The sequence below is a fragment of the Mobula birostris genome, chromosome 14, assembly GCF_030028105.1.
Source record: "Mobula birostris isolate sMobBir1 chromosome 14, sMobBir1.hap1, whole genome shotgun sequence".
Lineage (NCBI taxonomy): Eukaryota > Metazoa > Chordata > Chondrichthyes > Myliobatiformes > Myliobatidae > Mobula > Mobula birostris.
Window position 1 is genome coordinate 48,670,600 of NC_092383.1, and position 14,923 is coordinate 48,685,522.

The 14,923-nt window shown below is 44.5% G+C and overlaps 1 protein-coding gene across 1 annotated transcript in view; it reads right to left on the reverse strand.

Annotated features, from left to right (window-relative positions):
* The window catches only part of LOC140209885 (choline/ethanolaminephosphotransferase 1-like), a 105,088-nt gene extending 90,175 nt beyond the window's left edge, over nt 1-14,913 (reverse strand). Inside the window, 1 exon segment of the mRNA XM_072278517.1 lies at nt 14,462-14,913. Within this exon segment, the coding sequence (XP_072134618.1) occupies nt 14,462-14,803 (342 nt within the window). The 5' untranslated portion in view covers nt 14,804-14,913.
* Nucleotides 14,914-14,923: the final 10 nt, after the last annotated feature.

A 14,923-nucleotide genomic window follows, 5' to 3' on the forward strand; every position in this document is an offset into this window, starting at 1 on the left:
ATGAAGGGTCTCGGCCCGAAACGTCGACTGTACCTCTTCCTATAGATGCTGCCTGGCCTGCTGTGTTCACCAGCAACTTTAATGTGCGTTGCTTAAAATGTAATTGGCAACTGGTTGTATTGAGTGTAATTTGTTGGTGTTGCAATAAAAAATTAGGAATTAGAAAAAGAATTTAAAAGCAAGGAGATAATTTAACGTGGGGGCTTATATGGGAGGCAGGGTTTGAGGATCGGCACAACATTGTGGGCCGAAGGGCCTGTACTGTGCTGTATTATTCTATGTTCTATAATGCTGAGCCTTTATAAGACACTAGTCAGGCCGCACATGGAGTATTGCTGACGGTTTTGGGTCCCGTATCTCAGAAAGGATGTCTTGTTATTGGACAGAGTCCAGAGGAGGTTCACAAGGATGATTCCAGGAATGAAGGGGTTAACATATGAGCAGCGTTTAGCAGCTTTGGGCCTGTACTCATTGAAATTTGGAAGAATGCGTGGGGATCTCACTGAAACCTACCATATGTTGAAAGGACTAGATAGGGTGGATGAGGAGAGGATGTTTCCTCTGGTGGTATCCAGAACTAGAGGGCACAGCCTCAAAATTGAGGGGTGACCTTTGAGAACAGAAGGAGGAATTTTTTTTAGCCAGAGAGTAGTGAATCTGTAGAATGCTCTGCCACAGACTGTGGTGGAGGTCTAGTCTGTGGGTATATTTAAGGTAGAAGTAGGCAGTTTCCTGATCAGTCAGGGCATCAAAAGATATGGCGAAAAGGCAGGTGTATGGAGTTGAGTGGGATCCAGGTTCAGCCATGATGGAATGGCGGAGTAGACCTGATGGACTGAATGCTCTAATTCTGCTCCTGGGTCTTATGGTCTAAGACTGGCAAAGAATACAATGGGATATAGGTCAGTTGCAAACATGGGCACAGAAAGGGCAGATAGAGTTTAACCCTGCCAGATGTGGTGTTGCACCTTGGAATTTAGAATTTATTTAAATCTTGCATCCATCCCACAACATGAGGGAGTAAAAATCTTTGCGTTATGACTCCGTTGCAATGTACAGACATGTGAATTTAGAAGTCTAATGGCTCGTAGAAAGAAGCTGTCCCGTAGCTTGTGTGATGTCCTGGCTTTAATGCTGCAGCACTGTTTCCCAGACGGAAGCAGCTGAGCTTATGGTTGGGGTGACTGAACTGATATCCCTGATGATCTTTCAGGCCTTCTTTTTGCACCTGCTTCTATAAACGTCCTCAATGCTGGGAAGTTCACATACACAAATGTTCTGTGCCACTCTCGGCAGTGCCCAGCAATTAAGGTTGGTGCAGTTTCCGTACCAGGTGCTGATACAGCCAGTCTGTATGCTCTCAATGGTGCCCCTGTAGAAGGTTTTGAGGATTTGAGGGCACATGCCTGAGGTGGAAGAGACACTGCTGTGCTTTTTTTGCCACACAGTTGGTTTGTACAGTCCAGCTGAGATCTTTGGTGATGTGTATACCAAGGATCTTGAAACTACTCACCCTCTCAAATGCAGACCAATTGCTGTTGATCAGTGCAAACCTGACTCCGTTCCTCCTGTAATCCACAATCAGCTCTTTTGTTTTTGGACATTGACAGAGAGATTGTTATCCTGGCACCACTGTGTCAGGGTGTCCACATCTTTTCTCTGTAGGCTATCTCATCACCACTAAAAATAAGGCCAATCGAAGTTCTGTCATCTGTGAATTTGTTCAGTGGATTGGAGCTGTGTGTGGCAGTACAGTCATGGGTGTAAAGGAAGTAGAGAAGGGGACGCAGAACACAACCCTGAAAGGCTCCTGTGTTGAGGGGCAGAGGTGAGGAAGCTCATCCTTACCACCTGTTGTCTAGAATCCAGCTGCACAAGGTGAGATGCAAGCCAAGGTCTCTGAGCTTCCTGACAAGTCTGGAGGGAATTATGGTGTTGAATGCTGAACTGCAGTCCAGGAACAGCACTCTAACATATGCATCCCTCTTCTCCAGGCGAGTGAGGATAATGTGCAGTGCACTGGCTATGGCATCATCAGCAGACTGGTTCCATCAGTCTTTAACCAGCCTCTCAAAGAATTTGCTCAAAGAGTGCAACATAGAATTTGGTAGACCAAATGTAAGGGACACTTAACAATGTTGATGAGCAGGGAGATCTAGCTACAAAAGATGATAGGGTGGCTAAGACGACATATGACATACTTGCCTTCACCAGTCAAGCACTAACTCAGGAAGTTAAGCTGCAGCTTTCTAAAAGTCTAGTTAGAAACACAGAAAACCTACAGCACAATACAGGCCCTTTAGCCCACAATGCTGTGCCGAATATGTACTTACTTTAGAAATTACCTAGGATTACCCATAGCCCTCTGTTTTTCTAAGCTCCATGTACCTATCCAGGAGTCCCTTAAAATACCCTTTCGTACACCTTCACCACCATCGCTGGCAGCCCTTTCCACGCACTCACCACTGTCTGTGTAAAAACTTACCCCTGACATCTCCTCTGTACCTACTTCCAAGCACCTTAAAACCATGCCCTCTCCTGTTAGCCATTTCAGCCCTGGGAAAAAGCCTCTGACTATCCACACGATCAATGCCTCTCATCAATCATACACCAATCAGGTCACCGCTCCAAGGAAAAAAGGCCGCGTTCACTTAACCTATTCTCATAAGAAATGCCCCCCAATCCAGGCAACATCCTTCTAAATCTCCTCCTCACCCCTTTTATAGTTTCCACATCCATTCTCTAGTAAGGTGACCAGAACTGAGCACAGTACTCCAAGTGGGGTCACACCAGGGTCCTATATAGCTGTAACATTACCTCTCGGCTCTTAAGCTCAATCCCACGGTTGATGAAGGCCAATGCACCATATGCTTCTGAACCACAGAATCAACCTGTGCAGCAACTTTGACTGTCCTATGGACTTGGACCCCAAGATCCCTCTGATCCTTCACACTGCCAAGAGTCTTACCACTAATACTGTATTTTGCCATATTTGACCCACCAAAATGAACCACCTCACACATATCTGGGTTGAACTCCATCTGCCACTTCTCAGCCCAGTTTTGCATCCTATCGATATCCCGCTGTAACCTCTGACAGCCCTCCAAACTATCCACAACACACCCAACCTTTGTGTCATCAGCAAACTTACTAACCCATCCCTCCACTTCCTCATCCAGGTCATTTATAAAACTCATGAACAGAAGGGGTCCCAGAACAGATCCAAGGCACACTACTGGTCACCAGCCTCCGTGCAGAATATGACCCGTCTACAAGCACTCTGCCTTCTGTGAGCAAGCCAGTTCTGGATACACAAAGCAATGTCTCCTTAGATCCCATGCCTCCTTACTTTCTCAATAAGCCTTGCATGGGGTACCTTATCAAATGCCTTGCTGAAATCCATATACACTACATCTATTGCTCTTCCTTCATCAATGTGTTTAGTCACAGCCTCAAAAAAAAATCAATCAGACTCCTAAGGCATAACCTGCCTTTGACAAAGCCATGCTGACTATTCCTGATATTATGTCTCTCCAATTGTTCATAAATCCTGCCTCTCAGGATCTTTTCCATCCACTTACCAACCACTGGAAGTAAGACTCACTGGAATTGGGCTGCATCTGGAGTATTACATACAGTTCTGGCTGCCCCATTATAGGAAGGATGTTGGGGCCTTGGGGAGGGTGCAAAAGAGGTTTAACAGGATGCTGTCTGGATTAGAGGGAATGTGCTATAATGAGAGCTTGGACAAACTTGGATAATTTTCTCTGGAGTGGCAGAGGCTGAGGGGAGATCTGATAGAAGTTGATAAAGTCATGGGGCATAAATAGAGTAGAGAAACAATATCCTCTTCCCAGGGTTGAAATATCTAATACCAGAGGGCACGCATTTAAGGTAGAAAGGGGTGATTTCAAAGATGATGTGAGAGGCAAGTCTAAACCCTTTTTACCTTAAATGCATCCCTCTCATATGAGAGGATTCAGAGAGGACAGGAAGGCCAAAAAACTGTAGGTAGAATTTTTTTTCCAGTTTATTAATTGTTTCCTTCTTTATATTTGCACAATTAGAACCGTACAGATGCCAGGTGGGATAGTGGAACGCTCCTTTTGCAGGGTATGGGAAATCAAGGAGACCTCCAGTGTCCCTGACAGCTTCACCTGTAAGAAGTGCATCCAGCTGCAGCTTCCAACACTCCGCATTAAGGAGTTGGAGATTGAAATGAATGAACTCCAGGTCATTTGGGAGGCTTAGGGGGTGACAGATTAGACGCATAGAAAGGTAGTTACACCCAAGGCGCAGGACACAGGAGACTGGGTGACATTCAGAAAAGGAAAGGGGTGAAACAGCCAGTGCAGAGTACCACGTGGCCATACCCCTCAACATCAGGTTTAGACGCGACGGAACGAGAGGGCTTAAGGGGGGGGTGTGGCATTACTAGTCAGGGAGAATGTCATGGCAGTGCTGTCAGGACAGACTGAAGAACTTGTCTAGTGAGGCGTTATTCCTTTATTTATTGAGATACAGCGTGAAATAGGCCCTTCGAACCACGCCTCCCAAAAATCCCCCGATTTAATTAGAGCCTAATCACAGGACAATTTACAATGTCCAAACGGTACATCCGTGAACTGTGGGAGGAAACCGGAGCATCCGGAGGAAGCCCATGCAGTTCGTGGTGAGAATGTACAAATTCCTTACACATGGTACCCGAATTAAACACAGAACACCGACACCCTGAGCAGTAACATCGGCTCGCTAACTGCAACACTATGAATCCCATGCAGAGGAAACCCATGCGGAGGAAACCCATGCAGTCACGGGGGAACATACGAACTCCTTACAGGCAGCAGAGGGAATTGAACCCAAGTTGCCTAAACTGTAAAATGCTATGCTAACCACTACACCACCATGCCACCTTAGGGGTGGAACTGAGTAATGAGACTGTCTTATAGATGACCTAACAACCCACGGGACTCTTGAGGACTAATGAGGGACAAATTTGTAGAGCGATCACAGACTGTGAGAAACACAAGGCTGTTATAGTAGGTGATTTTAACTTTCCACATGTTGACTGGGACTCCCATTAAGTAAAAGAACTAGATGGGATGGAGTTTGTTAAATGTGGTCAGAAAAGCTTTCTTAATCAGTACGTAAAAGTTCCAACAAGAGAGTGCACAACTCTTAATCTCCAAATAGGGAATGAGACAGGGCGGTTGACAGAAATCTATGGAGAGGAACACCTTGCAGCTAGTGTTCATAATGCCATTAATTTCAAAGTAAATATGGAAAAAGATAGATCTGGTCCATGGGTTGAGATTCTAAATTGGAGAAATGCCATTTTTGATGGTATCAGAAATGATCTGGCAAGTGTGGATTGGGGCAGGCTGTTTTTTTTTTAGCAAGGGTGCTTTTGAGAGCACAAAGCTTGTATGTACCTGTCAGAATAAAAGGTAACGATAACATGTTTAGGGAAACTTTGGCTTTTCAAGAGATAGTGTGATCCTGGTTAAGAAAAAAAAGTAAGTGCATAGCAGCTAGTGTCAGGTAGGAACAAATGAGGTGCTTACAGGTACAAGGAATGCAACAGAATACTTACGAAAAAAATCAGGAGGGTTAAAGGGTTACCCAGGCAGACAAAGTAAAAGAGAATCCTAAGGGATTACATAGATATGTGCAGAGGAAAACATTGCAAGGGAAGAAATTGATCCGCTGGAAGATATGCGTGGGGCCAAAGAGATGGAGGGGATCTTAAGTGGATTTTTTTTAAAATCTGTATTTACTCAGGAGATGGACACAGATTCTACAGAAGTGAGGCAAAGCAGCATCGAAGTCGTAGAGCCTATACAGATTACAGAGGAGGAAGTGTTTGCTATCTTAATGCAAATTATTGTAGATAAATCCCCAGGGCCTGACAAGGTGTTACCTTGTACCCTGTGGGAGGCATATGCAGAAATTGCTGGGGCCCTAGCAGAGATATTTAAATTATCCTTAGTGACATGTGAGATATCAGAGGATTGGAGAAAAGCTAATGTTGTTCCATTGTTTAGGAAAGGCTCTAAAAATAAACCAGAAAATTATAGGCTGGTGAGTCTGACATCAGTAGTGGGAAAATTATTGGAAGGTATTCTAAGGGATCGGATTCATGAGTATTTGGATAGATATGGGATAGTCTCAGCATGGTTTTGTACGTGATAGTTTGTATCTAATTAATCTTACAGAGTGGCTACCAGGAAAATTGATGAAGGCAAGGCAGTTGATGTTATCTTTATGGACTTCAACAAGGCTTTCAACGTGGTCTCACATGGCAAGTTCGTCAAGAAGGTTCAGTCACTTCACATTCAAAATGAGGTTATAAATTGGATTAGACACTGGCTTTGTGGGAGAAGCCAGAATGGTAGTAGATAGTTGCCTCGCTGACTAGAGGCCTGTTACTAATGGACTGCCACAGGGATCAATACTGGATCCGTTGTTGTTTGTCATCTATATCACCAATCTGGATGATAATGTGGTTAACTAGATCAGCAAATTTGTTAACACCACCAAGATTGGGGGCATAATAGACTGTGAGGAACATGATCAGAGCTTGCAGAAGGATGTGGACCAGCTGGAAGAATGAGCTGAAAAATAGGAGATGGAATTTAATGCAACAAGTGTGAGGTTTTGCACTTCAGTAGGACCAATCAGGGTAAGTCTTACACAGTGAACAGTAGGGCACTGAGGAGTGTGGTAGAACAAAGGGATCCGGGTCCATGATTCATTGAAAGTGGCTTCACAGGTAGATAGGGTGGTAAAGAAAGCTTCTGGCACATTGGCCATCATAAATCAATCTATTGAGTACAGGAGAAGGGATGTCATGTTGAAGTGGTATAAGATGTTGGTGAGGCCTAATTTGAGTATTGTGAGCAGCTTTGGTCACCTATGCACAGGAAAGATGTAAATAAGGTTCAAAAAGTACAGAGAGGCAACATGGCCCAGGTCCGGGAGCATATTGAAACAGCAGGGCTCAAGTCCAAAGCAAGAAACAGGCCAGATCAGCTTGCTGCTCTACGAGGTGTACTCATCTCTGTGCTGAACTAAGATGATGACTGACTTTGTGGCTTTGGACTCACTTTTGTGAACCTCGGTTGTTTGCTTCCTTCTGTTGTTAACATGATTTGTGTTTTTCTATACACATTGGGCAGTCTTTCTTCTCAAATGGGCTCTTTGTTTTGTGTCTGGCTGTAAGGAGGCAAATCTCAAGGGTGCATGTAGTATACACTCTGAAAGTAAATATACAGTTCAATCCGCGAGGGATTGGTTCCGAGACCCCCCGCAGATACCAAAAAACGCGGATGCTCAAGTCCCTTATTTAACCTGTCTTAGTGTGGGTGGACTTCAGGGCCCGGGGTAGCTCCAGACCTTATTTAATCTGTCTCAGTGCTGGTAGACTTTAGGACCCAGGGTTGCACAGGACCCGCCGCCCGCAGTGTTTCTGTTCCGTTGACTTATAATACCTAATACAACATAAATGCTATGTAAATAGTTGCTATACTGTATTGTTTAGGGAATAATGACAAGAAAAAAGTCTGTACATGTTCTGGAAACGCCGATGCCGCCTCAGCATCAGCCAATCCCGATTCTCCCGTGACATTTAAGTTCTTCAGGCTGTAGCGTTTTACATAGCCAGCCAGCCATCCCTAGCACTAACACCTCCATGAATTTCAGCTTCTTTCTGCTTTATTGTGCAAATGCTCGATTCGTTCTTACAGCCCACTTCAGAATGCGACATGACACTTTTCAAAAGATCCAATATTTCTAATTTCTCGGCGAAAGGTAGCACTTTACGCTCCCTCTTGGCCTTTGAGGAATTGCTTTGACCATATAAATGCTTTTTAGGAGCCATTTTTTTACAGAAACAAAGTAGCAAATGAACGAGACGCGACGCAAACAATGCTCGAACAACGAGTGCTGGAGAGAGAACGTTCGGGTTTTCCCAATTCGCGGTTGGTTGAATTCGCGAATGCGGAATTTGCGGATAAGGAGGGCCGACTGTACTTTGACATTGAGAACATTTACAAGGATGCCCTGCATTACAAGGAAAGATTGACATTATTCCTTGGACATAGAAGACTGAGCGGAGATTTGATAAAGGTACAATTATAGATACGTGGGGTGGCAAAGTGGAAACACATCACTACTAAAGGAGGTGTAAGGTGCTTTTCCCTCCTCTAGCCTCCGGGTCACCTGCTTAGCCACACCACCCACATCTTGATCTGGGTTACTTGAAGCCATGGCAGCAGGTGGTGGATGGTCATATGAACAGCTGGTGCATATCATAAGTCCTGGTTATGCGACCACTGATGCCAGGCAGACAGTCTTTGAAGAGTACAGATAATGCCTGGTGTCACCCCTCTTGTAAGACACTGCTCGGAGGAAGGCAATGGCAAACCACTTCTGTGGAAAAATTTGCCAAGAACAATCATGATCATGGAAGACCATGTTCGCCCACGTTATACAACATAGCACATAACCATCTAAAGCTAGATAGGGTAAATCCAAGCATGGACTAGTTGGGCCAAAGGGCCTGTTTTTGTGCTGCACTTTTCTATGACTATGAGTGAGTGCCTCCAATGTGTTGCCTGGGATGGTGGTAGAGGCTGGTACAGTACAGGAGACTTTTAAGAGGCATTTAGACAGGCACATGAACACAAGGAAAATGGAAGGATATGGACATTGTGTAGGCAGAAGAGACGAGTTCACCATTTGATTACTCATTTCATTGGGTCAGCAAACATTGTAAACCCAAGAGTCTGTTCCTGTGCTGTCCTGTTCTATGTTCTCTTTAATGGCACAGAGCCCAGCACATCAATAAAATATTGCAAATATTTTCAGCTACAAATACCAAATATCACATTTGAGGGCCCCAGTAAGACAAAAATCAATCATCAGCCAATTAGTAATGCAGAGTGGATCGATCTGAAGCACAGAAAAGTGCAAAACTGTGGTGTGGTGTGTTTCTCAACAAGGTTCTCTAGTACAATTACTTGGGCACCATGGTAACATAGCAGTCAGTTTGACACTATTACAGCTCAGGGTGTCAGTTCAGAGTTCAATTCCAGTGTCATCTGTAAAGAGTTTTCTGTTTGACCTCCCCAAGGAATGTATGGGTTTTCTCTGGGTAATCCTGTTTCCTCCCACAGTCCGAAGATGTACCGAGTAGGTTAACTGCTGATTATAAATTGACCCATGATTAGGTTAGGGGTAAACCAGGGTCTTTGGAGGTTGTGGGCTGGTGGGGACTCTGCCCCATATTAAAATAAATATATTACAACACTACCCCTTACACAACCACAACTCCCACATTCGCATAGAAGACCAAAAGACACTGGAGCAGAATTAGGCTACTTGGCCCACTGAGTCTGCATCACCATTCTATCAAGGTTGATTTATTATCCCACTCAACCTCTTATCTGCCTTCTCCCTGTACCCTTTGAAGCCCTTAATAATGGGCCTATCAACTTCTGCTTTAAATATACCCAATGACATGGCCTGGAGTTCCATATGTTCACCACTAAAGAATTTCCTACTCATCTCTGTTCTAAATGAACATCTTTCTATTCTGAGGCTGTGCCCACTGGTTCTAGATGCCCCACTACAAGAAACATCCTCTCCATCTAGGCTTTCAATATTAAATAGGTTTCAATAAGATCCCTCCAGCAGCGAGTACAGACCCAGAACCATCAAACACTCATCATATGCAAGTCTTTTAATTCCCAGAATCATCCTTGTGAACCTCCTCTGCATCCTCTCCAATCCTTTCTTAGATAAGGGACCCAAAACTGCTCACAATACTCCAAGTGCGGTCTGACTAATGCCGTATAAAGCTTCAGCATGACATCTTGATAAAAACCTGGAAGTGAAGCCAAAAATGAGGAGGCAAGTAAACCAAATGCTAAAAAATGCAAAGTATGGTGCACTCTGGTTAACTGGCATATGTCAACACAAAGTATATTTTAGCCCAATTAAGCATCTACTCCAATCAGCTGAAGTTTCACGGCAGTAATTAAAAAAGAACATAAAAGAAGCAAGAAAAGTGAATAACAAATTAGAAGACCATAAGATAATGTAGTAGAATTAGGCCATTTGGCCCATCTAGTCTGCTCTACCATTTCGTACTGGCTGACCCAATTTTCCTCTCAGCCACAATCTCCTACCCTCCCCCCCCATATCCCTTCATGCCCTGACCAATCAAGAATCTATTAACCTCTTCTTTAAATATACATAAAGACCACAAGATGTAGGATCAGAATTAGGCCTTTCAGCCCATCAAGTCAACTCAACCATTCTATCATGGCTGATCCTGGATCCTACTCAACCCCATACACCTGCCTCCTCACCATATCCTTTGATGCCCTAACCGATCAGAAAATGATCAGCTTTCTCCGTAAGTATACACACAGACTTGGCCTCTGCCACAGTCTGTAACAGAGCATTCCACAGATTTTCTACTCTTTGGCTATAAAAAAAATTCGTCCTTACATCTGTTCTAAAGAGTTGCCCCTCAATTTTGAGGCTGTGCCCTCTAGTTCTAATGCTCAGCATAGGAAACATCCTCTCCACATCCACCCTATCTAGCCCTTTCAATAGTTGGTAGGTTTCAATGAGATTCCCCAAGCATTCTTCTAAATTCCAGTGAGTACAGGCCTAAGGCAACCAAACACTCCTACGTTAACCCCTTCATTCCCAGAATCATCCTCATGAACTTCCTCTGGACTCTCTCCAAGAGGAGGACACTCTGGACACATCCTTTCTGAGATATGGGAACCAAAACTGTTGACAATACTCCAAGTGTGACCTGACCAGTGTCTTATAAAGGCTCAGCATTATCTCTTTGCTTTTATATTCGATTCCCCTGGAAATAAATGCCAACAACTCTTCCTTCAGTTAGTCCTGGCAAAGGGTCTCGGCCCTAAACGTTGACTGTACCTCTTCCTAGAGATGCTGCCTGGCCTGCTGTGTTCACCAGCAGCTTTGATGTGTGTTGCTTGAATTTCCAGCATCTGCAGAATTCCTCGTGTTTGCTGTATTCCATCTGCCACTTTTTTGCCTGTTCTTCCAATTTCTCTAAGTCCTGCTGTAATTCATTGCTTTCTCAGCACTACCTAACCCTCCACCTATCTTTGTATCATCCACAAACTTTGCCACAAAGCCAGCAGTACCATCATCTAAATCATTGACAAACAATCTGAAAAGCACAGAAGCAGATAAAGACTTGGCCTCCACAGCTGCCTGTAGCAAAGAATTCCAGATTTTCCACTTTCTGGCTAAAGAAATTCCTCATCTCCATTCTAAAAGAACACCCCTCTATTATGTAATTAAATGAAATACAGCACAAATTAGAACTCAGCAAATAATACTACAGTACTAGAAAACTTTATATTAGTCATTGGAGGAATTCATCTAGTGTACACAACACACAAAATCGCAGACACCTAGTGCAGATAATAGACTGCCTTCACACAATGCTTTCGACGATTGCAACCTCCAAATCTTCATTTTCATTGTAACATTCAAGATGATTGTCGATACCTTCAAATTCTTTGTAGTTCCTAACTTGCTGAAGTAGTGAAATTGTTTCATTTTCACTCCCGAATGTTTCTGGCATCTCCAAGCCTGAATGCTTGAAACAGCAGTGAGTAAAACAGTTCCGAATTGTCTTGCTGCTTATTTTTCACCAACTATCAGTGACAAAAAGCACTGATATTTGAACACAAACACATACCACTGATGATATTTAAAAACTGATCACTCCAATCATGGTGTAGTGCCCAATGGCTACACATGTGCACACAACTGAAGCCAGTTAGATCCTGTTCAGCAAGTCTCCTGCCCCAAATAAGCAGCATAGTAGCCAAATAATCGATTACTTTTTGTTCTTGCAGAGTTGTCCCAAATAAGTGGCTACCCCAATTATAAAATTGCCCAAATAACCAGAATCTACTGTACTTATATTTTAGCATTGTGTTGGCATGTGGCCAAGTGGTTAAGGCGTTCATCTAGTGATTTGAAGGTCACTAGTTCGAGCCTTGGCTGAGTCAGCGTGTGTGTCCTTGAGCAAGGCACTTAACCACACATTGCTCTGCGATGACACCGGTGCCAAGCTGTATGGGTCCTAATGCCCTTTGACAACATCAGTGGCGTGTAGAGGGGAGACTTGCAGCATGGGCAACTGCTGGTCTTCCATACAACCTTGCCCAGGCCTGCGCCCTGGAAACCTTCCAAGGTGCAAATCCATGGTCTCATGAGACTAATGGCTGCCTATATATATATAATCCATGAAATTCATTTTTTTTGGTCTTTACAGGAAATAAAAACAAGAGAAACACAAACACCAGAGATTCGCAGATGCTGGATAACCAGCGAAACACACTCAAAATACTAGAGGAACTCAGCAGGTCAGGCAGCATCTATGGAGGGGAATAAACAGACAACGTTCCAAAACCCTTCACAAGACCTGAAGAAGGGTCTCAGCCCGAAACATCGCCTGTTTGTTCTTTCCCGTAGATGTTCCTGACCTGCTGAGATCCGAATTCCAAAGAAGTATGAGTTTGAGAGTGGGTGTAATAGGGCAATGTGAGCTCGTTGCACTGGAAGCCCATTACCATGCTGTATGGATTTAAGTAAAACATTACAGTAGAATTTTACAAAATACAACTGTACATTGACAAAAGCTAACAAACAACCAGTGTTCACTATGGAAATACAAATAACACTGAGAATGAGTTGTTGAGTCCTTGAAAATGAGTCTGTAGGTTGTGGAATCAGTTCAGTGTTAAGGTGAGTGAAGTTATCCACACTGGTTCAGGAGCATGATTGTTGTAGGGGTAAAATAACTGTTTCTGAACCTGATGGTGTGGGACCCGAGGTTTCTGTACCCAACTCTTCCACCCGAAATGTTAAACACTTGGTCTTTCTCAGCATTTGAGAAAGGGTTATGGGGAGAAAGCAGGGGAATGGGGTTGAGAGGGATAACAAATCGACCCTGATGGAAAGGCAGAGCAGACTCAATGGGCCGAATGGCCTAGTTCTGCTCCACTGGAGGCCCAAGATGGCTAGTCCTGGGGTTGAAGGCTTGTGTCTGTGCGCGCGTCTGTATCTCTGTGTGTGCATGAATGTGTATGGGTGGGAGGGAGGAACAGGACTGGTTTTAATACTTGTTTTGCTCTGTTCATTCTGAGAACTATGGGTGTGCTATGTTGGTGCTAGAATATGTGGTGACAATTGCGGGTTGTCCCCAGCACATCCTCAGGTAGTGTTGGTTTTTAAAATAAACACACTTCATTGTAAGTTACAATGTAACTGTGATAAATGAGCATGTTTGAATCTGGCACTATGCTTGACAGAGAGAATGCATTCAATTTCATAGAATAAGCATTGCAGTAGGTTGGTACATCTTGCAAGTGAGTGGGACAGTGAGAGAGTCGATGTATACTAATCACACTCCAGTGACCACTGGGGGTAGGATAGTGAGAGGGGCAGTCTACACTAATCACACCCCAGTGACCACTGGGAATGGGACGGTGGAAGAGGCAGTGTATAGTAATCACACTTCAGTGACCACTAGGGGTAGGAGAGAACATGTGTAAGACCTTGTACACTAATCCTGTGGAGAAAGGACCTTGTCTATTAACCATCTGGAGATGAGATACTGTACAGTAACCATTTGGAGATGGGACCCTGCATTAGTCCGTGTACATTAACCATTTGGAGATGGGACATTGAATTAGTCCGTGTACATTAACCATTTGGAGATGGGACACTGAATTAGTCCGTATACATTAACCATTTGGAGATGGGACATTGAATTAGTCCGTGTACATTAACCATTTGGAGATGGGACCCTGCATTAGTCCGTGTACATTAACCATTTGGAGATGGGACATTGAATTAGTCCGTGTACATTAACCATTTATAGATGGGACAGTACATCAGACCCCGTATAGTAACCATTTGGAGATGGGACAGTGTATTAGACCCCATATAGTAACCATTTGGAGATAGAACATTGCATTAGTCCGTGTACATTAACCATTTGAAGATGGGACATTGAATTAGTCCGTGTACATTAACCATTTGGAGATGGGACACTGAATTAGTCCATATACATTAACCATTTGGAGATGGGACATTGAATTAGTCCGTGTACATTAACCATTTGGAGATGGGACCCTGCATTAGTCCGTGTACATTAACCATTTGGAGATGGGACATTGAATTAGTCCGTGTACATTAACCATTTATAGATGGGACAGTACATCAGACCCCGTATAGTAACCATTTGGAGATGGGACAGTGTATTAGACCCCATATAGTAACCATTTGGAGATAGAACATTGCATTAGTCCGTGTACATTAACCATTTGAAGATGGGACAGTACATTAGACTCCGTACAGTAACCATGTGGAGATGGAACCGTGCACTCACCTGCTCGGTGGCCGTCGGGCAGTACAGGATAAGGATGAGGGTGGTACACACGTTGAGGGCCAGCCCGGTGACGGTGATAGCGTTAGGCGCCATCCAGAGCGGGAGACGGCTAACCAACCACTCCCACCACACCTGCATTAACGGCTCTAGCAGCGAGGCGCCGGCGCTCCGGTACCGGTGCTCCTCCAGCCGCTTCAGCTGCTGTCGGGACAGCGGCTGCTGCATTAGCAGGGCGCCGAGGCCCGGACCCGGACCGACACTAACAGCCCGAGGTCTCCCAGCCGGCGCCCGGCTCAACACCGGGCTCGCCTCCCTGGCCTCACTCCGCCGCTGCACGTTCATGGGAGCCACTGAATTACTGACGGCCTGAGAGTCCTCCGCCGGTTCCCGTCGCCCTGGACACAGAGCCCGGAAACAGTCGCCGTCGCCGCTCCAGGACCGACCAGGCGCCGCCGGACATGA